The sequence below is a fragment of the Mastigoproctus giganteus genome, chromosome 13 (assembly GCF_048544385.1).
Source record: "Mastigoproctus giganteus isolate SK-2022 chromosome 13, ASM4854438v1, whole genome shotgun sequence".
NCBI lineage: Eukaryota > Metazoa > Arthropoda > Arachnida > Uropygi > Thelyphonidae > Mastigoproctus > Mastigoproctus giganteus.
Window position 1 is genome coordinate 10,605,585 of NC_143587.1, and position 25,832 is coordinate 10,631,416.

A 25,832-nucleotide genomic window follows, 5' to 3' on the forward strand; every position below is an offset into this window, starting at 1 on the left:
GAAGGTTGATAGGGTTGTTAAGGACACTAATGACAGTACGCTGCTGCAACAGGATTTAGAAAAGTTTAGCAGATGAGGTGAGAGGTGGCAAATGAAGTTTAACATTGACAAATGTAAAGTACTACAAATGGGAAGCAGTAACCTCAGAGTGATGTATCAACTCAGTGGTACTACACTGACAGTGGTAGAGAATGAAAAGGACCTGGGGGTAATTGTGCAGGCAGATATGAAGTTTTCTGAGCAGTGCAGATGGTCTGCAAGAGTAGCTCATAATGTCTTGTCAATGATATACAGGAATTTTTCTAGCAGGGATAAGGAGGTGATTATCCCCTTATATAAGGCAATGGTCAGGCCATACCTTGAGTACTGTATACAAATCTGGAGGCCTCATTTTAAGAAGAATGTAGAGCTGTTCGAACAAGTACATTGAAGGGCAACAAGATTAGTGAATGGAACAAAGGATTGCTCTTATGAAGAAAGTCTTAAATTTTACAAATTACAGTGATCTAATTGAGGTGTATAATGCCTTGAATGGCTTGAGCATGCTCAATGCTGATGGAATTCTCCCTCTTGCTCAGAATAATCATTTGAAAGGGCATAAATTTAAATTTCGGAAAGAAAGATGTAGGATAGATGTGCAGAAGTCTGCCTTTAGCCAGTGGCTGGTTGGTTGGTGGAACAGACTTCCATCCTTTGTTGCAGAAGTTGATAGCCTAAAGAAATTTAAGGCTGAGCTGAACAGGTATTTGGAATGAACGGAGAGGTGAAATGGGAGAGTGGGTTTTTTTTTTTTTTTTTGGCTGATGCTGTATAAGCTTGCTTTCTTGCATCATATGTCTCTACTAATGCTAATATACGAATGTAAACGTTGAATATACATTAGATATTCTTTGGGATATGTTAAATAATAACTTGATATCGATTAATTATATGGAACTTCCTATTAAGGAAAATTTTCACTTAATTGAACTTTTAGTTGAAGCCAACTATATCACCTTTAGAGAGGATGCGATACGGGGTAGAAAAGTAATTCGAATCAAAAGGAATTATGAAGCCCAAGGGGTAGAAAAGGTGTCAAATGTATACGTTCAATCGTTGAGAGATAGATCTCCGATATAAGGCCACTCAGGCTTAATCCCATTGGCAAACCAAATATTTGTTTGTATACTCTGTTTCGAAAGGTGATATAGTTGGCTTCAACTAAGAGTTTAATTGAGTGAAAAATTTCCTTAATAGGAAGCTTTGTATAATTAATCGGTATCATTTTATTATTTAACATATCCCAAAGAATATCTAATGTGTATCCAAAGTTTACATTCATATATAATGAGGTAACATCTAGTGAGAATAATTTATCATTACCTCAAAGCATGTGTAGACAGGCGATACAATTTGGAATTAAGATCTACGATACACTATTTAATAATCTTAAGGATTGTAGACTTGGCGGTAATGATAATTTATTCTCACTGGATGTTACTATACTGAACACTCAGTCCTTTCCTCATTTGCAATACAAATAAATGACCTAGTATACAACATTTCTTGCAGTGATTGCAACTTGTCTTATCAGGATAGATGCATTTTCCTCTGCATTTTAGGGTTCATCAAAAAAAAAAAAAAAAAAACAGCCATATATAATAGAAATATCAAATTGTCAAAAAAATAATCAAATTGTTTTTTGAGCACTTACTGGCTACAGGTCATACTGTATCAAAGTACAGATTAAAAAATTAAAGGGATCTCTAGGCTATGAAGCCTGTAATTTTTATTTCACTAACAATAAATACATGGGATATGTTAGGGTAACTAAGAATAAGAATAGGTGCATGTATACTTGCATCTACACCAATGCTAGAAGTAGAGTAAATGCATTTGATGAATCTGAAGTGCTGGTAAAGACATTAAAGGCAGATACTGTTGGGATATTCAGAGATGTGGTGTCACACAGATGAATGTAGAACTGGAATTTAGGGAGTACAATGTGTACAGAAAGAATAGACTGTATAGGAAGGGAGGAGGGGTTATGCTGTTAATTAAGAAAAACATAAAATCAAAGAAAGTGCATCCAGTTGATATAGATGGTCAGTGCAATGTTGAGTCAGTTTGGTGTGACATAAGCACTGGAAATAAAATAAGAGTAGGAGTGTGCTATAGGCCTAATAGCACGAACGAATACAACAAACAATTGTACAGAGAAACAGAGTGAGCTAGTAAATCAGAATGTCATATAATGGAGAATTTTAACTTCCCAGATATTGACTGGAATGTATGGGTTAATCACTCACACACTAGCAAGACTTTTATGGATTTATTGGATGATTGTTTTCTGCAGCAGCAAGTTCAAGAGGTAACCAGAGAAAGTAATTGTTTTTGTTTGTTTGTTATTTGGTTTTTAGGAGCATTAGCAACTAAGACCATATTGCTCCAGGGATATGCGGTGGTCATTCCCTGACCTTTTCGCATCCTCTGTATTTGGTGGTCACAGGCTCGAACTCCGGTCTAATCAAGAAGCGTGTGCTACGCACTGCTGCTCCTGCCCACCTGCCCTCCTGCTCCTGGCTACGGAGGCACTTCAAATGAACTAATGAGACTCGTGGTACAGAATAAAAATGCATGGGATGCATATAAATTATCAGGCAACACAGAAGCCTATGGTAGATCAAGTCACAAAGGAGATTAGGCAAACGAAGACAGATTACAAGAAATCTTTGGCAAAGGATGCAAAGAAAAACAGTAAGGATTTCTTTACGTATATAAACTCTAAAAGGAAGGGGATGAATCAGATTGGTCCAATTGACATCAGTGGTTTGACTGATGATGATCCTGCTAAGATAGCAAACAAACTGAATGAGAATTTTGCATCTACATTCACACATGAGGAATTATTAAGGAAGAGAAATGCCAGAAGTTTATCAAATTGTAACAGGGTGCTTAATGATTTTGTAATAAATGAGAGCAAAGTGGAGGAGAAATTGTTGAAGTTAAACATAAGAAAGGCACCCGGGGCAGATGGGATCCATCCAGTTATATTAAAGGAGGCGGCAAAGAAACTAAGCAAACCTTAGCCATAATTATGAGAGCATCCTTGAACTCAGGGGAAGTCCCTACAGACTGGAGATGTGCAAATTTATTGCAAATTCACAAAGGGAGGATCGAAGGTGATACAAGTAATTGCAGACCAGTTAGTTTAACTTCTGTTCCGGGTAAAATAATGGAGTCACTGATTAAAGATGCTTCGCAGGATAATCTAGACAAGACTGCAGCAATAATTCAGACACAGCATGGGTTTATTAAGGGAAAGTCTTGTCTGACAAATCTGGTCAGAAAATATTCGGATAATATGATGTGGTTACAAAGGAACTGGATGCAAAAAATAATTTTGATATCATATACAGTGGTACCTTGGTTTGCGAGCATAATTCGTTCAGGAAACGTGCTCGTAATCCAAAGCACTCGTATATCAAAGCGAATTTCCCCATATGAAATAATGGAAACCCAGATGATTTGTTCCAAAACTCACAAATATTCATATACTGTAAAAATGATTAATACAAAATACATACATACCTTTTCATATTTTTAATAGCAATTGAATTTATTAATTATTGGGTAGGACAACTTTTACTGTCACTAACGGAATCACTACTATCTGTTGACTTTTTCTTTTTGTGGGACTTTAACAAGGAACCTCTCCAATGACACTTGCTTTTGCCTCCTTTTGAGAATTTCACGGAAATATGACATTGCATTGTCGTTAAACAGATTCATCGCTCGCACTGCCACAGCCTTCCTCGGGTGGTGCTTTTCTACAAAATTTTGCACTGTTTCCCACATTTTACACACCTCCCTAATCTCATTTGAAGAGAGGGATGTATCCATTTTTTTCTCCTCCTCCTCAGACGAGATCTCCTCCATAACCTCTTGCTGTTGCTCGCGATGCAGATCCATCAGTTCGTCTGTGGTAAACTCCTGGCCATGTTCCTCCACCAGCTCTTGAATGTCATCCTTATTCACCTCCAGTCCCATGGTCATCCCCAAGGACACAATTTCATCGACAACTGGCAGCTCCTGTTCATGAGCAAACCCCTCAACGCAATCAGACCACAGTTTTCTCCAAGCAGAATTGAGGGTTCTCTTGGTGACCCCATCCCAGGCTTTATTGATGATTTTGAGGCAGTTTACGATGTGGAAGTGATTTTTCCAAAACTCTCGGAGGGTAAGGTTAGTTCCTTCGGTCACCTCGAAGCATCGCTGAAATAGCGCCTTGATGTAAAGCTTTTTAAAGTTCGAAATGACCTGCTGATCCATGGGCTGGAGTAATGGAGTAGTGTTGGGAGGAAGGAACTGGACCTTAATGAATTTGAATTCTTCCAGTAAGTCGTTCTCAAGGTCTGGGGGATGAGCAGAAGCATTATCCATAACCAGCAAGACTTTGAGTGGCAGTTTTTTTTCTAAAAGATATTTCTTCACTGCAGGACCGAAGACCTCGTTGATCCACTCAACGAACAAGATACGAGTGACCCAAGCCTTGCTGTTGGACCTCCACATAACGGTTAACTGGCTCTTCTGCACCTTGCATTTCTTGAAGGCTCGTGGATTCTCAGAATGATACACGAGCAGGGGCTTGACTTTGAAATCACCGCTTGCATTAGCACACAGCAAGAGGGTGAGACGGTCTTTCATGGGCTTGTGACCGAGCATTGCATTCTCTTCTGCTGTAATGTAGGTCCTCTTTGGCATCTTTTTCCAAAAAAGCCCCGTCTCATCGCAATTAAAAACTTGCTGTGGCAGGTAACACTCGGAAACCATGAGCTTCTGGAACTCGGCAAAGAACGCCTCAGCTGCCTTAGCGTCCGAACTCGCAGCCTCTCCGTGCCTCACAACACTATGGATGCCACTTCTCCTCTTAAAGTTATCAAACCATTCCCTGCTCGCCTTGAAGCCTTCTTCGTTTTCTGTAGACGTACCTGGCTGTTTACTTACGAGGTCGGCGTACAAGGCCTTTCCCTTCTCACAGATCAAGTTCTCGGTCACAGTATCACCCGCTAGTTGCTTCTCGTTTATCCACACCAAAAGCAACTTTTCTACATCTTCCAGAATACGTGGCCATTGCTTTGATATTCTCGTGATTCCTTTTGCTACATCTAGTCCCCTTAGTTCTTCTTTAATATTGTGCAAATTGTTGACATAGACTTCTTATAAAATCTTGCGATAGCAGCCACTTTCATACCTTGTTCATACTTCTCGATGATTTCCTTCTTAACTTCTACCGTAATCATCTCCTTCTTCTTACCGCCTTCCTTTTCAACCCTTTTCTTCATTGGGACCATTTTCGTAGTGCACAGTTAATAAATAACAGTCACTAAATTTGAACACAAAAAAAAATGCTTTACGCACATACACGTGGTCACAACGCTAGCACGAATGTTCACTACAATGTTGACTGTATACGAATGAGGTATGCTGAATGAGACCGAGCATGTGAGACAATTAACCACAATCCCAAGCAGCACGTGATCATGTGACGCTCGGCAGACAATTTTTAGGAAATAAAGCACAATTACAAAATGAGGAGGAACCCTTGATACACATAAACAAAGCTGCGCGCGTGTAGCAACTGAATAAACAACACCATAAATGCAGAGATACACTATTAACACCTCACATTTTCCTAAAGCACATTTCTAGGGGTTACTACCATAAAAACAATAAAGACAATTTCCAGTTGCGTTTCTGCTAGTGGAATCTGTTATAAACTGGTAGTAAACTCGATCTAATTGCATTTGCGATTATACCGATAGCTGGAATTGTGTTGGTTTTTACGTTATTATGGTGAAATGTGTTTCCCCTTCACTGATATAAAAAACATAAATACATTTTCAGAATCTTCTCTTCATTCCTATTGTGTTGCGCTCGGTTGGGGTGATTCTGCATTTGACTGCCATTTCTTGTAAACACAAAGGCAAATCGTGCATAAGTGAATTCGGTTCGTGTTATATAAGATATCATTCCCCTATTTATAAATTGTGTATGATCGAATTCGTGTAGTGTAAACATGTGTTATACGAGGACTGACTGTACTCTTATTGAAAGACCTCGCTCGTTTATCAAGTTAAAATTTATTAAAAATTTTTGCTCGTCTTGCAAAACACTCGCAGACCAAGTTACTCGCAATCCAAGGTACCACTGTACTTGGATTTCAGGAAAGCTTTTGACACTGTTGCACATGGAAGACTACTGTACAAATTGGAGCAGAATGGTATTAAGGGTAAGTTGCTACAATGGATAAAAGGGTGGTTGAATGGGAGAAGACAAAGGCAGTAATCAATGGACGCTGCTTTTCGTGGAGTGCCACAGGGTTCGATGTTGGTCCCACTGTTGTTTTGTATATTTATCAATGATATTGATGAAGGTATATCAGGCTTAGTGTTGAAGTTTGCAGATGATACAAAGATTGGCAGGGTTCTTAATGACAGTAATGGCAGCCTGCTACTGCAACAGAATCTAGAAAATATGGGCAGATGGGCTGAGAAGTGGCAACTGAAGTTTAACATTGACAAATGCAAGGTACTGCATATGGGTAGAAGTAACCCCAGAGGAACGTACCAACTGTGTGGTACTGCACTTAGGGTGGTAGAAAATGAAAAATAGCTGGAGTGATTGTGCAGTCAGATATGAAGTTTTCTGAGCAATGCAGACAGGCTGCTAGAGCAGGTCATGCCATATGGTCAATGATAGACAGGAATTTTGCTAGCAGGGAAAAGGAGGTAATTATCCCTTTGTATAATGCAATGGTCAGGCCACGCCTTGAGTACTGCGTACAGATCTGGAGGTCTCATTTTAGGAAGGATGTAGAGTTGCTTAAGCATGTACAGGGAAGAGCAAGATTGGTAAGGGAAACAAAGGGGTCCTCTTACCAAGAAAGGCTTAAATTCTGCAAATTACAGTGTCTGGAGACTAGGCATCTGCGAGGTGGTCTGATTGAGGTGTATAAGGCCTTGAATGGGTTGAGCATGCTGAATTCTGATGGGATCCTTCCACTTGTTCAGATTACGAATCTAAGGGGGCATAAATTCAAATTAAGAAAGGACAGATGTAGAATAGATGTGCAGAAATTTGCCTTTGGCCAGTGGATGGTTAATTGCTGGAACAAAGTTCCATCTGTCATTGTGGAACTTGATAGCTTAAATAAATTCAAGGAGGAACTGGACAAACATTTAGAGGGAATGGTTGTATGAGAATTTTTATATTTTATTTTTCTGTAATTTTATTTTATTTGGTTTTTTTTTTTGGCTGATGTTACATAAGCTCATAACACTTGCTTTCTTGCATCACATGCCTCTATTACTATTCCCACAAGAGAGCTTCTTTATTGTGGATACAAAGAACTGCAATTCGGACACTAAACAACTTATGTTCTTTGATGAGTAAAGATCCAGCTTCTAAAAAACATTTTGAAGTTAGAGAACAACCATTAATGAACACAAACCACTCATGTCATCAAGGACAGAATGTCCACAACTCCTTCTTATGGATGATAACATGCTTTGTCTTGAACTCAGCTGATGAATTTCAGGAAAATGGAAACATCCAGAAAATGGAGTATCCTGCCATATAATCCAGACCTGAATCTCACCTGCTTTTGGGGAAGTGAACTGCAAATTGCCACCCTTCCTTAATAATCCAACATACACTAAAATCTGTCCATAAAGAGAAATGGAATTTATTGCTAATCTGACATCCTATCTTGATAACAGAATGAGGCCTATTAAGTATTAATAGCGCTCATGTATTAAGTTTGTACAGTGGGGTGGGAGGCGATCACACCTATGCCCCTTTATAACTCTATTCATGGTGTGAAATTTACAATTTCCATGAGGTGGTTATTTTTTCATGTGTGTTTTTGGTAGGTTTTATGAATTTTAATTTATAGATGTACAAAACTTTACTGAAATATCAATGGGTGTTGCGATATTTCTAAAGGCATGAAACTTTCATAGCACATGACTAGCATTTCACATAATTATTTACACAAGATCCAGGCAAACATGATGTTTTACTAGATCAATAATAATCAAAAAAATGCAAATTATATGATTAAGAACTCACATATGCAAGTCTGGTTAATTTTCATTAAAACTAAAAATTTTCTCAACTCTTCATGTCTGCAAAAGTCGCAAAGAGTTGAGCATCTTCTCAAAAATATTGCATTTAAACTGGTACAGAAATTTCCATTTGTACCAGCTTCCATTACTGAAATCAGTAAAAATTCAAAATTACCCTACTTAGATCTTTTACCTACCTCAGCTAATGGTTTCACAGTTGCAATATTGTATGTAGTTGGATCTCTCTCAACAAGACAACTTTCTGTTAAACCTAGAATCCTTTTTACTGGTTCCTAGAAGAATAATAACCAAAACAGATAATAAACAAATCTTAATGAATAAACTTAATTTCCTTGCAATTAATTAGTATTATATAAATACTAAATAAAAACCCTTTATGCTGCTTTAAGAACAGCAAACAATCTGGAAAAATGATCAGGAAAAATATAAACCATTCTATTAAAATAGTTGAGTGTAATTTCATAGCTGGATTTAATGGTTATCTTCTGTTCTGGTAATGCTGATCATTTCAACAGCATTAGAACGGAAACCATTCTGATAGCTAAATGTGATCATACTTTGTTCCCTGACATTATGCCACAACATTTTGTGTATGCACATACTGCTGTATACCATGATCTCATGCAAAGACAGATTACAACCTTATCAAGAAAGTAATGACTGTCCCACAAATATATTTTGAAATCATGTGTACACCAGGACAGCATATACAATCTAAAAGCCAAAATTAATATAAGGGTTGGCTAGTTATTTTTGGTTTTTTTTTTAGCATCATGTACTTTGAACAGTGTGACAGTGCATATGGGTTGCCAGTTTATATGGTCTTTGTGTTGTTGCTGCTGCTACTGTTAGTATAAGGCTTAAGGATATGAGGGCTCCTGAGATCAAATTATATCTATGCACAATTCATTCGGAAGACTGATTGGTTGGCTGGCTGGCTGGTTCAGCTAAAATGCATTTGGAAAGCTGTTTGTGACAACATTCATTTAGGGTTGTTGTTATTTGGTTTTTAGGAGCATTAGCAACTAAGGCCATATTGCTCTGGGGATATGCGGTGGTCATTCCCTGACCTTTCGCATCCTCCGTATTTGGTGGTCACGGGCTCAAACCCCAGTCTAATCAAGAAGCGTGTGCTACGCACTGCTGCTCCTGCCCACCTGGCTATGGAGGCGCCATTCATTTAGGGATTGTTATAATTTGGCATAAGCAAATACAATTCAAACAGAGAAATAATTCATTCATATTTTATATTTTCATCACTTCCAAGAAATAAGATAATGTTTGTAAAATCTGCATTCTGGAAAGCAATGGAAAGTACTCGAGTGGATGGTCAAATGGCAGGACAACCAAGCAGTAAATGAGGGCAGGACATGAATTAAGAAGAATTTTTGTCAAATGGTGGTGACAACTGAGCAGTTAAGTGTGGCAGGATGTACATTAAAGAGAATTTTTCCCGAACAGATGGTGTCTGTATACAGTAGCAAATTTAGCACTTTCGCAGTCCTAAGTGGAAATACTTTTTGGATCCAGTTAGTATACAAATATACATTTATATTCACCTTCATTCACAAAACATAATAGAAGTATTTTTATTTTTAAAATAACTTTGTTTGCACTACGAGTAAATCACCTCGATTTCAAGGGTGTTAAATTCTTGGAATTGTGCCTTAACTACATAGTGCGGCAATTGGAAAACAAGACTGATGCTAGAAAAGAATAATGATCCCACGTACAAGTAAACTAACCTTGGTTTATTCAAAGTAACTTCCTCCTACATCCACACGCTATATGCAATGATCACAAAGTGTATGGAATGAATGGTGGAAAGTAGTGACTAGTATACTGTTCAATGTTCTCATTACAGCTCTTTGAATGGTGTTGATGTCATGAAAATAAGCCTTGCAGAAGTGTTCCTTGAGCTTCAGGAACAAAAAAATGGTGAATATGGCAAATACAACAGTATGCAGACCTTTTTTTTGCTAGCCAAAAACTTCCAAATGGTGAAGGCCTTATGGCTTGGTGTGTTGTCATGCAAGAGGAACCAACTACCATCTTCTTACTGAGGATGCACATGATGCAATAATAAGAAAACTGGATGAAAAAAAATAATTTTGACATCATCCACTTGGATTTCAGTAAAGGTTTTGATACTGCTCCATATAAAAGACTACTGCACAAATTGGAGCAGTGTGGCATTACAGGCACATTACTGTAATACTGTGAATAAATGGATGGTTGAGTGGCAGGAGACAGAGCAGTTATTAATGGCTACTGCTCTGCATGGACTACTGTCAAGAGTGAAGTCCCTCGGGGTGTTAAGCTCCCTAATGTTTTCAATATTTATCAATATTGAGGAAAGCATATCTTCAATGTCTAAGTTTGATGATGACACAAAGGTTGAATTAACAGTAGGGTGGCTAATGGACAGTAATCAGGGTCTGCTACTCCTACAAGACCTGGTTAAATTATGTAGATGGGCTAATTAGGACAGCTCATGGGGCTCTGTCAATGTTAATAATACAAGAATTTTTTCAGCAAAGAAAAGGAGGTGATTATCCCATTGCACAAAGCAATGATCAGGGTGAATCTTGAATACTACATACAGGTCTGGAAGTCTCATTTTAGGAAGGCTATAGATCATTGAAACAAGTGAAGAGAAGAGTAACAAGATTAGTCAGGGGCACAGACACTCACACTCACTCTCTCTCTCTCTCTCTCTCTCTCTCTCTCTCTCTCTCTCTCTCTCTCTCTCTCTCAGAGTAAGTAACTCAGAATTTTTTTTTTTTTGCTGGTGCAGCATAAGCCTCAGGCTTCCTTGCACCATGTGGCTAATAATAATAACAACAACAAGAGTGTGCTCTTACCAAAAATATACTTCAAATTCTGTAAATTGCAGCAAGAAACTAAGTATTTACAAGGACACCTGACTGAATTAATTTTAATGTTTTAAATGGATTGAGTAAACTAAATTCTGATGGCATCTTTACTCTTTCTTTGAGCACACACACACACACGGATATACATAAGTGGATCTAGTTATCATGATTAGCTACCACATTTTTGGAGATCACTTCAAACATGTTCCATTAATGTACAAACTGGCTTGGGATTTTTTAACTACAGTAGGGCGTCATTAATCCGAACTAATTGGAACTGGAGGTAGTTCAGCCTTCTGATTTGTTCGGATTTTCGAACTTATCAAACATACTGTTTTGGAGACAAAAAAAAAAAAAAAAGGTTTAGTAAGTTTAGAAATAAAAACACTAAGTTGTACTTACATATTTTTATTCATAGGTAACAAAACAAATGGAACAAATTCAATCATAAGAACACATATGTACAGGCCCTTAACAAAAATAATTACTTATTTTTTGCTGCATCATTTTCGAACTTTGTTTCTTTGCTGCCAGATCTCTCTCTTTACAGCAAGAGTAGTTGAGTAGGACAGCATTCAGTTTGTTGATCGTTTGTCAATTCAGCATCCGATTTGTTTGTCAATTTTCATGTATCATTTAATTTTGTTAATTGGTAAGGTAATAAGTGTAAATTTGTGATTTATATCTTCATTTTTATAGGCTGGGGATAATATTGCTCCAATTTTCGCTTATTAGAATTGCCGTTTAATAGAATCAAAATTCAATTTGTAAACGTGATCATGATAACTGCCACTTATTGTAATTATTTTATGACACCAGCATAAAAAAAAATAAATGCTGGCTCGTTCAGATTATTGACACAGCTCATTGCTAATCTGTTTCAAACAAATTGTAGACAGTTTATAATAGATGAGAGCACAAAAACAGCTTTGAAAATCAGATCATGTGTTGACCTAAATTGTTCTGATTTGGGTTTACAAAAGCATAAACTGAAGAATTTCTGTGGAATTGGGATAAAGATGTTGATAAAACTGAATTAAGTAATACTGTTGCATCAAAACAGTAACAACAAATATTATTTACAGGTTTTTAGTTTTTTTAAATTTTTTTTTCTAAGTTATTTGATTTTTACAATAATTTTACTCTAGTGCTGAAGAATAAAGTCAAAATACGAACATCTTTATATTTTAAAGCACAATATTTCCATTTTTAAAAAAATTCCACAAAAACTTCAATCCACTGAGCAATGCTACGAAAATTCACTGCGTAAGCTTTTCAAGTATGTTGAAAAGCAGTGGGTGCTTTTACTCACAACTTTCAGGTTACACTGGAAAAGCATATTTGCAGAACAGATGTACAAAAATTTGCTTTTGGCCAGAGAGTAACTGATTCTTAGAACAAATTTCCATCTGGCACTGTGAAAGTGGATAGCCTGAATATATTTACAAATGATTAAACAAATTTTTACATTTACTACTAAAGCATTCCATACTATAAACCTAACAATTCAGGCACCCATAGAATATTACTATCATCTTATTGTACTTGATGTGATGAGCAATAAAATAATTTTCTATAAGGACAGCTTTTTTTGAAAAATAAAAATAACAATAAAAAAACAGTTTATCACAATAATGAACAATCCATGACATGCCCTTGGAAGATTATTGTATTTTTATGTAATGATATTTTTTTGAAAAATAAGGATATAATAATAGTAATAGAGGCATGTGATGCAAGAAAGCAAGCATATGACCCCATGACTTGCTTTTGCAGCCTGTCTGCATTGCTCAGAAAACTTCATATCTGACTGCACTATCTTCCAATAATAATATTTCTCTTTTTTAAAAGATTTGTATTAAACGGATTAAATACTAAGGTATCAAGCAGTCTGTATAGTTAAAAATATAATTTTAAAAAAAGAAGAAAAAAAAAAAGTATAATAATTTAAAACATTATAAATAATATATAATGCTAAATTAGAACACAACTTTTAAATTAACATTTTTGGATTTCTTTATGCATAGTTCATGATTTTCCATGAAGATATCAGTGTAGTCTGCCAATGCCAACAAAAAGATGTGTTGTTCACCACTACTTGAAATAATTTAAGTGCGAAGAATTTTCTACACTGCTAAACATATTTCCTCCAGAAAGCAAAAAAGCATATGCTAGAACTCCTACAAAAATAAATGGAAATAAAATTAAGTAAAGTTAAGTTATGAAAATTAATCTTCACAATAAAAACTTACTTGTCTGGAGGATATTTTGTGTACAGTAAATTCACATATTGAAGTGATGGCTTCATCTGAACTGTAAAAAGAAAGATACAATGTTTAGACAAATTTATTAAAAATATTTAAATTGTAACTTTCTTATTAATAAAGGAAAACAAACAACAAATATGCACATGAGCAAATGTTAACATGATTACGAATGTTCCAAAAAACAAAACTATATATTGTAAAAAACTATAATGGAACTTTTTTATCCATTTCATATTTAGTGTTATAAATTCTTTAAAACAGAACTATAATTGGAGTTATAATTTCTTATTATTATTAGTAGTAGTATATTATGTTATTTATTCAAAACAAGAAAATTTTGAGCAAAGCCTTCTTACATACAGGTTTCTGCTTTATTATAAATAATATTATAGCATTAAAAATTACTGACATATATATTTAGGGTTACATCATATTATTCAAAAATACTAGAACATAATGAAAAAAACAGCAAATACAGCAGACTCTAGATTTACCAGGATCGGATTAACCGGGACACTTCAAGACTCCAAATTAAAAAAAAAATCAACCAAAAATCATAAAATTCAACTAATAACTAGAATAGGTATAAACAGATATTTTGCAAGTCATAAATAAGGGACAATAAGTGACATTTAAGTTGTCATTGAGAGAGTAGTGTGCTTGTTATCTTGCAACCCCCACTGTCTTCACACCTGCTGCTCCAAAAAAAAAAAAAAAAAAAAAAAAAAAAAGAGAGAGAGAGACCAAATGTTTAGTTTGTTTTAGTGCGTCGCAGCAATTGTTTTGTTTCGTCGCACTGCAAAAGGACAAATTTTGTTTTCTTATTTATGTCAGGAATGTTGAAATTTTTTTTTATAGTAACTTTTTTTTTTTGTTTAGAAATCGCTAAAATGATGGGCAAATGCAAGAGTTGTGAAAACTTGAAATTATTCAAAAGTTTGAAAACGGTGCATCTGTTAAATCTCTAATGAACCATTATAATGTTGGTGACCAAACCATATGTGACACTGTAAAAAATAAAGGGAAGCTATTAGATTTAAAATCGACATCGTAAAAAATAAAGGGAAGCTCACATTGGACACGCAAGTAGTGCATAGTAAGTTTTTTCATCTATTGCCATACTTTTTACGTAGGTTGCTGAACATTTTAATACAGTAAGTCCCTGACTTACTGTATTGAAAAATTATACATTTCACCATAATACCGTAGCATAAAAACCCACAGAATTCCAGTTATTGGGATTATTGCAAATGCAATAAGATCGAGTTTACTACCCATTTATAATTAGATGCACTAACAGAAAAGTCCAATAAACCGGAAAGTGCAAACTGTTTTTATTGTTTTTATGGTAGTGATCTCCAGAAATGTGCTTTAGTAAAATGTGAGTTCAAGTGGGGTTATAAGTAAGTTTTCGTCCTGTGAAGTTCTTTTCAGAAAATTTAATTTTGACTGTTATCATGGTGCCGACTAAGAGAATAAGTGACAGCGGTACTAGTAAATCTACCAAAAAAAGGAAAGCGATAGAGTTGGATCAGAAAATTAAAATAATAAGGATGTATGAAAAAATGGCAAACATTAATAAGTATTACACAGCATTCAGATTTGGCAGTGGTGAACACAATAAAGGAGAAAGACAAAATACAAGAAGTGGTGAAGCGATAAGCAACAATGAAGTTAACTATAATAAACAAGGCTATGAAATACATATCAGTTTTTAGAGCACAATAACATGTGTGTTTTCTTTCTTTTATGTTTTCTTCTCTTATGTGCTACTATGGCTATTTCACCTCTGTCCCCAGATAAATTTTTTAATTGAACTAATTAAAAATATATAACTATTTTTCTTCTGAGGTTTCATTTGGTTTTTGTAATTTTGGCATATCAGGGACATAGTAGCAATATTTTGCTACTCATTCCCAAGTTACATAACTTACGTAAGAAATCCTGGAATGTATCTGTTATGTATGTCGGGGACTTACTGTATTTTTGGATTAACCGAAAATTCATTTTTACCATCTATCCCAGAAAATCAAGAGTCTACTGTATTATGCAATCTTGTTGGTTATGCAAATGTTGTTAAGGGCAATGCAGTAACATATGGAGTTAAATGAAGCTAAAAAGACAGATGTCATTCATAATCAACATTCCACACAAAAACAAGTTCAACAAATTTGAACATGGATAGGTTGAGGAATGCCATATGGCAGAACTTAGCATATGGCGAACCTTGGAACATCAACATTCTGAAGATCTCTTCCTGGAGCATGCAAATAGAGTGATGGCCACATAAAGTGCATCACTATAAATTTTCCTCCCAAAACAAGCATTCAATTGAAATAATTTTCCCCTATATCCTCAAATTTGTTACACACTGAGGTAAAATAATTATGCACTTCAGTGTTAAGGAAACAAATTAAATCAAAAATATCTAAGCATATTTATTTACAAATAATTACAGAACACACTGCGAGCTATATGAAATATGGCCAATGTCTTTTCATTATGTAGTAATAACCACAACCAAAGTTTGAAATTAACATTATGTAATAAGACAAAAAAAAATATATCTTGAGGGTCTCGCAGACATTCTCTCAGATATGCCAAGCTGTGCTTGCTACCAGGTCTAAAACACTGTTGGAACTGATATTCGGGTGACACTCAAGTCAAGTAGACCAAATATTTTTGCAAAGTCCAGTCATTCTGCGACAGCCAAATCCCCTGCTTGCACCTTCAAGATGGACTGTTAGTAACCCTGGGTATAATCCCCATAATGTTTTTTGTCTGGTAGCACCAGGTTGGCTTATATTACCCATCTATGGACAAATTCAATGGAAAAGTTTGATGAAATTCAAGCAGTTGCTTCTGACATTTCAAAGACTTTCAATCATGTTTGGCATAAAGGTCTTCTAAATATGCTTCCATTGTATGGTTTGCCAACTGTCTTTTGTAATTGAATATCCAGTTTTCTCTCTGACTGCTCACTGCAGGTGATGGTAGATGGCTCTATCTTTTAACTTCTGCACTAAATCTGGTGTTACCGAACTTCATTTCTTTCTCTCACTCTTTTCCTCTTGCATATTAATGACTTTCTTTCATTGACTGGAAATTCTATCCATAGTTTTGCTGATGATAGCACACTGAATTCCACCCTCCAGTTTGAGAAACCTTGCCTTCTCAAACAGGTTCAACTTCTCGAATATCTACTACCAATAGCTTAAATACCTTAAATGCTGATCTCGAGTGGGGGCAAAGATAACTTAGTTGATTTAAATCATCTAAAACTCAATCCTGTCTTATATCTCACAAAAAGGATTCTTTTGCTCCTATGCTTATCTTCAATGACATTCAGATTTCTAGGCAAGATATATCTTTATTGGGGATTACCCTGACTTCTAATCTCTCTCTCTCTCTCTCTCGGCATAAGCACATTACAAATATTGCTTACTCTGCATCTAAAAAACTGGGTTTTCTCTTTCACTCTTGGCATTACTTTTCTTCCAAATAGCTGTTCACCCTGCACAAATCCTCCCTGGTGTGAAATATTGTTGTTGTTGTTTTTGATTTTTAGGAGCATTAGCAACTAAGGCCATATTGCTCCGGGATATGTGGTGGTCATTCCCTGACCTTTCCGCATCCTCCATATTTGGTGGTGATGGGCTCGAACCCCGGTCTAATCAAGAAGTGTGTGCTATGCACTGCTGCTCCTTCCCACCTGGCTACGGAGGCACCTATTGTGAGAAATATTGTTCCAACATCTGGGGTAGTGCCCCTAAAACTTCTCTCAAGCTTCTAGATTCTGTTCAGAGGAGGGCAGTTGAGTTAAAGAATGACTCATCTCTAACAGAGTCTCTCCGCTCTGTCTCATAGATGTTCTGTTTCTGCTGCATGCCTTTTCTATAGATACTTCCATGGGCACTGTTCTTCTGAATTGGCTTTACAATTCTTGCTCTCTCTTTCAAAGCAGTCCGAACACATGTCATTACCACTCAACATCCTTTTACTATCCAACTTCAAACTCACAGAACCAACGTTTCTTCTGCCTCATTTATTCATTCAACTTCCATTTTCTGGAACAATTCCTGGTATTTCCTGATAATTACAATATAAAGAAGTTCAAGTCTAATGTGAACAAATATCTTCTTACATCTTCTCAACCACCCATGCACAGTATTAAGTACTACAGGTTCTAATACCTCTAGTGTTTGTGGTTTTCTTTAAAAAAAAAACACTTCGATAACATATATTAGTATTCTGATGGCACTCCACAGCTTTAATTACTATGTTGCTCCTATCTGGCAAAGAACATATCACATTCATAATATAATAGCTGCTTAATTCATGGTCAGACAAAATGGTTTCTTGCAATCTTGCTTGATGGCTTTCTAGCAGCAATTTTCTGCTCCATAACACTCCACAAGTTTCCAATCTGGTTCAAATCAGGTTTTCTGATCTTGCATGAACCTTCTTCACCTAAAAGATTAAAAAAAAATTGATAAAACAGTCAGTGTTTGAAACAAGTTTAAAATAAAATACTATAATAGCATATTAAAAGTTGTACTAAATAATTATGCAATACTGCACTAACCTTATATGCAGTGTGGCAAGGTACAGAGTCATGTTGGAAAACAATTTTCTTTTCCTTGAAAGCAGTCTCTGATGAGAGGCAGAAGAGTCCCATTGAAAGTTTGTAAGCGTATTAACAGTGCCATTTACAAAATGTATACTGCCTACTCCTTTGCTTGTTATGCATCCCTAAACCATCTGGCAATGGAAAGTTTACTGCTGATTGAACACAAGATAAGCATAAGCATTGTTCGATCCATGCCAAATTTAGCATTCACCATCCAATTCATGCAGGTTGAATTTAGATTCATCAGAGAATATTAGAAATTCCTATTGCTCAATTGTCCAATCAGCATTTTCTTTAACCTGGTTAGTCTTTTCTTCATGAATTTTGTCAATAAGAGCTTTTTTCAGACCACTCATCAGAAATCTTTGTTGGACAGACTGTTATCCGTGCATGTGTGAAAGGAACATTTAGTATATTTCTTCCACATGGATTTTGGGTCTTGGAACTTGCACAACAATCACAGAGGCATAGAAGCTTCAAAGCTCTGCCCTGTGCTGCAGTACTTTTCCATTTCTGTCTGGTTCCAAATTGATATCCAGCATCAACCAAAAAAAAAAAAAAAAAAAAAAAAACTTCCCATTTCACCCATCCATTCGTTCCAAATGTTTGTCTAGTTCTGCCTTGAATTTATTTAAGCTATCAACTTCCACGACAGATGGAAGGTTGTTCCAGCAATCAACTATCAGCTGGAAAATTTCAGCACATCTATTCGACAACTGTCTTTCCTCAATTTCAGTTTATGCCCACTCAGGTTTGTAATCTGAGGAAGAATCCCATCAGCACTGATGCCTTCTCAACCCATACAAGGCTTTATACACCTCAATCAGATTGCTTTGCAAAAAACACAGCAAACTGTAACACAGTAGAGATCATTATAGCCAACTTTTGCAGTATGGGTCTACTAGAAAAGCTTCCGTATCAAGAGCAATAATTGCACTTTCTTTATTGGAGTTAATTGAGTGCATATCATACCACTACTAAACAGGAAGTGAGGACAGATAGCAGCAGGTGGATGGTGCTTTTATAAACAAGATGATGCAATACCACTCTAATATTAAAAGATAATGATGCAAAATCACACTAGTTTTACAGGATGATGTAATAGTATCTTTATTTTATTTATTTATTTATTTTTTTTTTTTTTAGGAGCATTAGCAACTAAGGCCATATTGCTCCGGGATATGCAGTAGTCATTTCCTGACCTTTCCGCATCCTCCGTATTTGGTGGTGACGGGCTCGAACCCCGGTCTAATCAAGAAGCGTGTGCTACACACTACTGCTCCTTCCCACCTGGCTATGGAGGCACCAATAGTATCTTTAGATGACTTGAGATTGAGTATCTTCAGATGACTACAGGGGGAATTATTGAGGAAATATAAAACTTTAAGGGAGTGGTGGCCACAATTTATGTGGCCACCACTGGAGAAAGCTGTTGACTATACCAAAGCTGAATATCGACAAACATGATATTTCTGAATAGCTAGTCATGCAACCAAAGTTGACAAAAAAAAAACACCCAAGAGGTATGAGAACATCCAGGAGTAATTGTCAGTGTACACAATGTGAAGGGAAAAAATAGGAAATTGCATAAATAGGAAAACTATAAAACTGCTGTCCATAAGTCTTTCTCACTGAAAGGTTAATGGGCAGCAACTCTCTAACAGAACAATGACAAGTGCAAAGGCATCATATACACAAAGAAACTGGCCCCAAAAAGGGTGAAAAAAATTTTTTTAATCAAAATAAGTTTGTTTTCTTCAGAAGGAAGGATTGTGGCCATCAAAACATTGGTGAGCCACCAATGTTTTGAGGACCATAATTCCATCTGTAAAGCACAATCTCGTGGTTTTAATGTTTTTCCTAAATTTCTAGTTACTGGTTCTTGTGGATAATACCTTTCAAGAACAGCACTGATGCAATTTTATAGAGTAGAACCTTACATTTTCCATTGAGTTAACCTTTCATTTTTCAACTTGAATGCCATTTCAACCAGACTGCAGGCAAGGTATCATACAGACTGGCACTTGATCAGTGGTGCTATGGGAATGATTTAACTATTTTAAACTAGGTCCTTACTTGAAATACCAACAAGGATGAATCAAATTAACTATATAAATATTCTGGATGATCATGTGTCTTTTGCTGAACATCCAGATAAAACTCGTGATTTCAATAATCCTATATTCCAGGATGACAACTGTCCATTTCACAGGACTTGCTGTTGCTGTTTGGTTTTTAGGAGCGTTAGCAACTAAGGCCATATTGCTCCGGGATATGCGGTGGTCATTCTCTGACCTTTCTGCATCCTCCATATTTGGTGGTGATGGGCTCGAACCCCGGTCTAATCAAGAAGCGTGTGCTACGCACTGCTGCTCCTTCCCACCTGGCTACGGAGATGCCCTCACAGGACTTCTACTGTTTGAAACTGGCACAAGAAATAGAAGGAAATGGTTCATTTAAACTGGCTGACCAAGTCATTAGATTTAAATTTTATAGAATGTATGGGACTGCCTTGAACAGGAAATGAAAACACAACAGCAGCAGCACCTGCAAAAACTGAATAAATTACGTGCTCAATTGTTTTCGGAATGGCCTAATATTGATATAAATTCTATTTGAGTGATTTAGCTGATTCCTTCCCAATGAGAATTCATGAAGTGATATGCGTATGTGCTAAATAGGATTTACACGTTATTAATTGAAAAATTTATACACAATTAATTTTTTTATAGTGTCTGTATCTGAATGATATATTTTGTTTTACTGATCCTTAAACAATATTAACCATTATAAATACATTCATAACATGCACATAACATCACAATTCACTCTGGAGGAAGAATCCCAAACTCATTAAATTTTCTTAATCGAACTCTGACCAGATCCAAAATTGCCCCCAATCTAAAATATATCACAAGCCCACAAAAATACAGGCACACAGAGGAGCGGCATTGCTCCATGTGGTGTGGGTGCCACACCTTGACCCCTGCTTACGTTGGTTCACACCTGGGTGGCACCCACAAAACTTGTCAAGACTTCGCTGAAATTAGGTCCACTTGCCTTGAATGTCACCCGAATATCAGTTCCATCAGCGTTTTTAGACTCCCAGGTAGCAAGCACAGCTTGTCTGGCATATCTGAGAGAAACGTCTATGACAGCCTCAAGGACCAAATGGACAGGATAAAGAATTTTATTTGTCTGGTATTTCCTCATTGCCAACAAAAATGGCACAAGTGTATTGAAGTTCAGGAGAGTTATATTGAAAAACAAAACAAGATTTTTGTATCTATCTTGTTTCCTTCATAGGCAGGTAGGTAGATAATTTATTGAATGCCCCTCGTATATACAGCAGGCCCCCGTTATAACGTGGTTCGCTTTACGCTAATTCGTTATAACGCTGTTCTTATATTATAATCCGTATCTGACTATAACGCTGTCTCAGATCACTATAACGCTCTTTTACAGATTGCATTTTTGGCATATTTAACGAAATAGTTTCATTTGATGGAGTCCGATAGCTTAAAAATGAATATCAAAACAGCATTAAAACGTTTCCCACGCCGACTCGAGAGAAATTTTCCCACGCTCGATGTTTTCTCGCACGCTAATTTAATTGCAGTACAGTGATTTGTTACGTAGTTCCGAGATCAACATTTAAAAAAAAATGATCAAGTATATTGCTTGTAATATTTGCGTTATATGCATTTATCCAAAGACTAATCATCACTGAGTACAGTATTAGACATCGTGCGTAACGGACAGTTTACTCGAACATTGTATCATAATTAATGCAACCAGTTACATTTTCAAAGACAGTTACATTTGCAAAGAGTTAATAACGGCGGATAAGAATGAACAAGCAACAACGTCTGGACGCAGTACGAGACTACAAATGTAAGAAATCGACTGAATTTGAAAATTAAATTAGACGTTTTGAAGTGAATCGATTCCAGTCGAAGACAAGCGGATGTGTGCCATAATTTAGGACTTGCAAGTTTAACTGTAAGAACAATTATAAAAAAAAAAAAAAAAAGAATTAATTTTAGCAGCGAGAAAGATAGCTGTTCCACTGCAAGCAACTAGGGCTAGGCCGGCTATTAGGATTTTATTGAAGATAATATCCAATGCAGAATTCAGTTAAGTTAAATATTATTAAAAAAAAAAAAACAGAAGGAGGGAGAGAGAGAGAGAGAGAGAGAGAGAGAGAGAGAGAGAGAGAGAGAGAGAGAGAGAGATTAGCCAATATGATGATCTGAAGAAAACTGACATTAAAAAAAAAAAAAAAAAAAAATGTGGAACCATTTAAAACTAGTAAGGGCTGGTTGAATAGATTTAAAATCCAGGGAGAACCCGCAAGTGCAGATTAAGGAGCCGAAACTTTCAAAAAAGAACTTGTTAAAATTATTGAAGAGGGATATTATGTGTTATACTTCTCAACAAGTTTTTAACATAGATGAAGCAGGAAACGAATGCCTAAAAGAAGTTTCATATTGAAAGAAGAAAAAAACATGCCAGGTTTCAAAGCAGTGAAGGATCGGTTGACTTTATTGTTGGGCGATAACTCTGCGGGGGATTTAAAATTAATACCCCTTTTAGTTTATTTGGAAGAGGGCCAAAGTTCAACCCAAAATCGACACATTTTTCTTGATTAAATTCATCAATTAAATTAAATCAATTTAGATCAATTAAATTCATGATTTTAATTGGAATTTTAAGTTTAATTTTAATACGTAAGTATTTACCACATAATTATATAGGCATGTAACGCAGAATATTTTATATGTACAAATATTTGAATATTAAATATTTTGACCGAAATTTGTGCATCTTTTCACTACCGTTTATTATTGATTAGGAAATATCCTATGGCACCGACCGCAACTCACAAATACATATGTGAATGCGTCGCTCGCTTAGCGTGGATTCACTTAGCGCTCTGTTTTTCCAGAACGAATTATCAGCGTTAAGCGGGGGTCACCTGTATACGTATACATTTTGTGTGTGTGTGTGCACGTGCATGCAGAAAGAAGAGAAAAAAAGTGATCCCACTATATTTTAGTTAGCCTCCCGGCTAGCCTCCACGTGGCGAGGTATGGACAACGTCTGGTCCCATTAGGGGCCTGGCGGCCAATAAGCTGGATAAACAATGGGCACAACATATAACACTACTCATGACCCACACACTACTAAATCTCTGGCTTTGACAGGGTACTGTCACCGATACATAGAACATTCGCGGAGATGGGAGAAATCCCAGGAGCCGCTAGACCCTCAATATACCTCATACCTCATATATTTTAGTTATTCATTTTCATTTATTCTGGGCACGAAAATTTGGCATACATAAACTAGATGGAGAACCCGTTAAAAGCAGTAATGATATTAAAGGCAATAAAAATAGTCAAACATAATATTTCACCAAATGAAATTAAGTATTAGCAGAGGCATATGAGGCAAGAAAGCAAGTTTATGCAGCATCAGCCAAAAAAAAAAAAAAAACACTTCCATTTCACCCCTCCGTTTGTTCGAAATACATATCCAGCTGAGCCTTAAATTTATTTAGGCTATCAACTTCCACAACAAGGGATGGAAGTCTGTTCCACCAACCAACTACCCACTGACTAAAGGCAAATTTCTGCACATCTGTCTTTCCTCAATCTCAATTTATGCCCTTTCAGGTGATTATTCTGAGCAAGAGGAAGAATCCCATCGACATTGAGCATGCTCAAACCATTCAAGGCTTCCATTTCTTTATCCATAGCAGCAATTTGCCTCCAATGCCACACTGCTCCAATTTGTGCAGCAATTTTCCATGTGCAAAAGCTTTATCAAGTATCAAAAGCTTTCTAAGATCCAAATATATAATATCAAAGTTATTCCCTGCATCCAGTTCTTTTGTGACTGCATCATAGTATCCAATCAAATTGGTCAGGCAAGACTTTCCCTTAACAAAACCATGCTGTGTCTGAGCTATAAGTGAAATCTTGTCTAGATGATCCTGCAGTGCTTCTTTAATCAGTGCCTCCATTAATTTTCTTGGAACAGAAGTTAAACTCACAGGTCTATAATTACTTGTGTCCGCCTTTGATCCTCCTTTGTGAATTGAGGTCACATCTGCAAATCTCCAGTCTAATCCCCTGAGTCAAAAAGCTCTCATAATTATGGCTAAGAGTTTGCTTACTTCCTTTGCTGACTCCTTTAATATAACTGGATAGATCCCATCCACCCCAGGTGCCTTTCTTGTGTTTATCTTCAACAATTTCTCCTCCACTTTACTCTCAGTTATTACAAGATTATCTAGCTTACTGCCAGAGTGGAATACACCTCTGGCATTCCCCTTGCTGAATAACTGCTCATGTGTGAATGTCGACGCAAAATATTCATTTAGTTTGTTAGCTACCTGAGCAGGTTCATCAACAGTTGAACCATCAATATCAAGTGAACCAATCTGATTCATCCCCTTCCTTCTAGAGTTTACATAAGTAAAGAATTCTTTGCTGTTTTTCTTTGCATCCTTTGCCAAAGATTTCTTGTAATCTGCCTTCACCTGCCTAATCCCCTTTGTAACTTGGTTACAGACCAGCTTATATCTATCATAGGCTTCTGTGTCACATGTTAATTTATATTTATCTGGCATCCATTTAGGCCTAAACCTTGAACAATATTTTTTAGTTGGTATGTAAAGCCTAGTAGCTTCCAAGATAAATTCTTTGAATGCTTCCATTTTGAATTTGCTGTTGGTAACATCATCAGTTGGCCCCACTGTATAGAATTTAAATACTGTCTGAGACCCCCTTAGTCACCTTTACGAAAGCAAAAACCCTTCCCTTTACCCCTGATGGTAGTTACTTCTTTGAGTAAATCCCACTTCAGCACACTGTGATCACTGCCACTTAGTGGTTCCTTTATCTGCAGATTCTTAATGCATGAAGAATCACTACTGATAATCAGATCAAAAGTATTACTCCCTCTAGTTGCCTCCCAAACATGCTGATGTAGAAAACAATCATCCAATAAATCCACAAAAGCCTTGCTAGTGTGTGAGTAACCAACCCACAAATTCCAGTCAATATCTGGGAAATTAAAATCCCCCATTATAAGACTCTGATTTACTGGCCCACTATTTCTCTGTACAGTTTCTAATTATACTCATCAGAGTCATTAGACCTATAGCACACTCCTACTCTCAATTTTGATCTCCCAATGCTTATGTCACACCAAACTGACTCGACACTGCACTGTCCAGCAATGTCGACTGGCTTCACTTCCTTGGATTTTATGTGTTTCTTAACTAATAGCATAACCCCTCCTCCCTTCCTATCCTGTCTATCCTTTCTGTACACATTGTACTCCCCAAATTCGAGTTCTGCATTCCTTATATGTGTGACACCATGTCTCTGATATCCCAACAATATCTGCCTTTGATGTTTTGAGCAATACCTCAAATTCATCAAATTTATTTACCAAACTCCTAGCATTGGTGTAGACGACAGTATACATGCACCTGTTCTTTTCTTAGCTACCCTAACACAATCCATGTGTTTACTTGTACCGCAATGACTCCCAACAGTCTCTGAAATATCCTGCATCTTCTTTCCCAGGCTGCTGCTCATTCCAATAGAAGCAGTGCAAGAATCACTTTCACCTCTGCCAGTGGCTACTGTTAATCTATTAGTCCTTGTATCCTCCCAAGCTAGCAGTTTTCCGACCCACCTAACACTGTCTCGATAGCATCAGCAAATATTCTTGCACACTTTCTATTTAAGTGTATCCCATCCCTGTAGAAGCAGTCTCTCCTGTTAACAAGTATAGACCAGGCTAAAAAAAAAATTCTACCCCTTGAGCCTTGCACAATCTTTCCAGGGCCGAATTGATCGACAAGGCTCTCATCATATACTCCCTCCTATCGTGTTGGGGCAGAATTGCAGAC

General features: G+C 36.5%; 1 protein-coding gene across 1 annotated transcript in view; it reads right to left on the reverse strand.

Moving 5' to 3' along the window:
• The window catches only part of Rme-8 (receptor mediated endocytosis 8), a 699,549-nt gene that overhangs the window by 599,298 nt on the left and 74,419 nt on the right, over window positions 1-25,832 (reverse strand). Inside the window, exons 8-9 of the mRNA XM_090387774.1 lie at window positions 13,258-13,318; window positions 8,306-8,401 (exon numbers count right to left, since the gene is read on the reverse strand). Of these exons, the coding sequence (XP_090243900.1) occupies window positions 8,306-8,401; window positions 13,258-13,318 (157 nt within the window). The remainder of the gene's footprint in view (window positions 1-8,305; window positions 8,402-13,257; window positions 13,319-25,832) is intronic.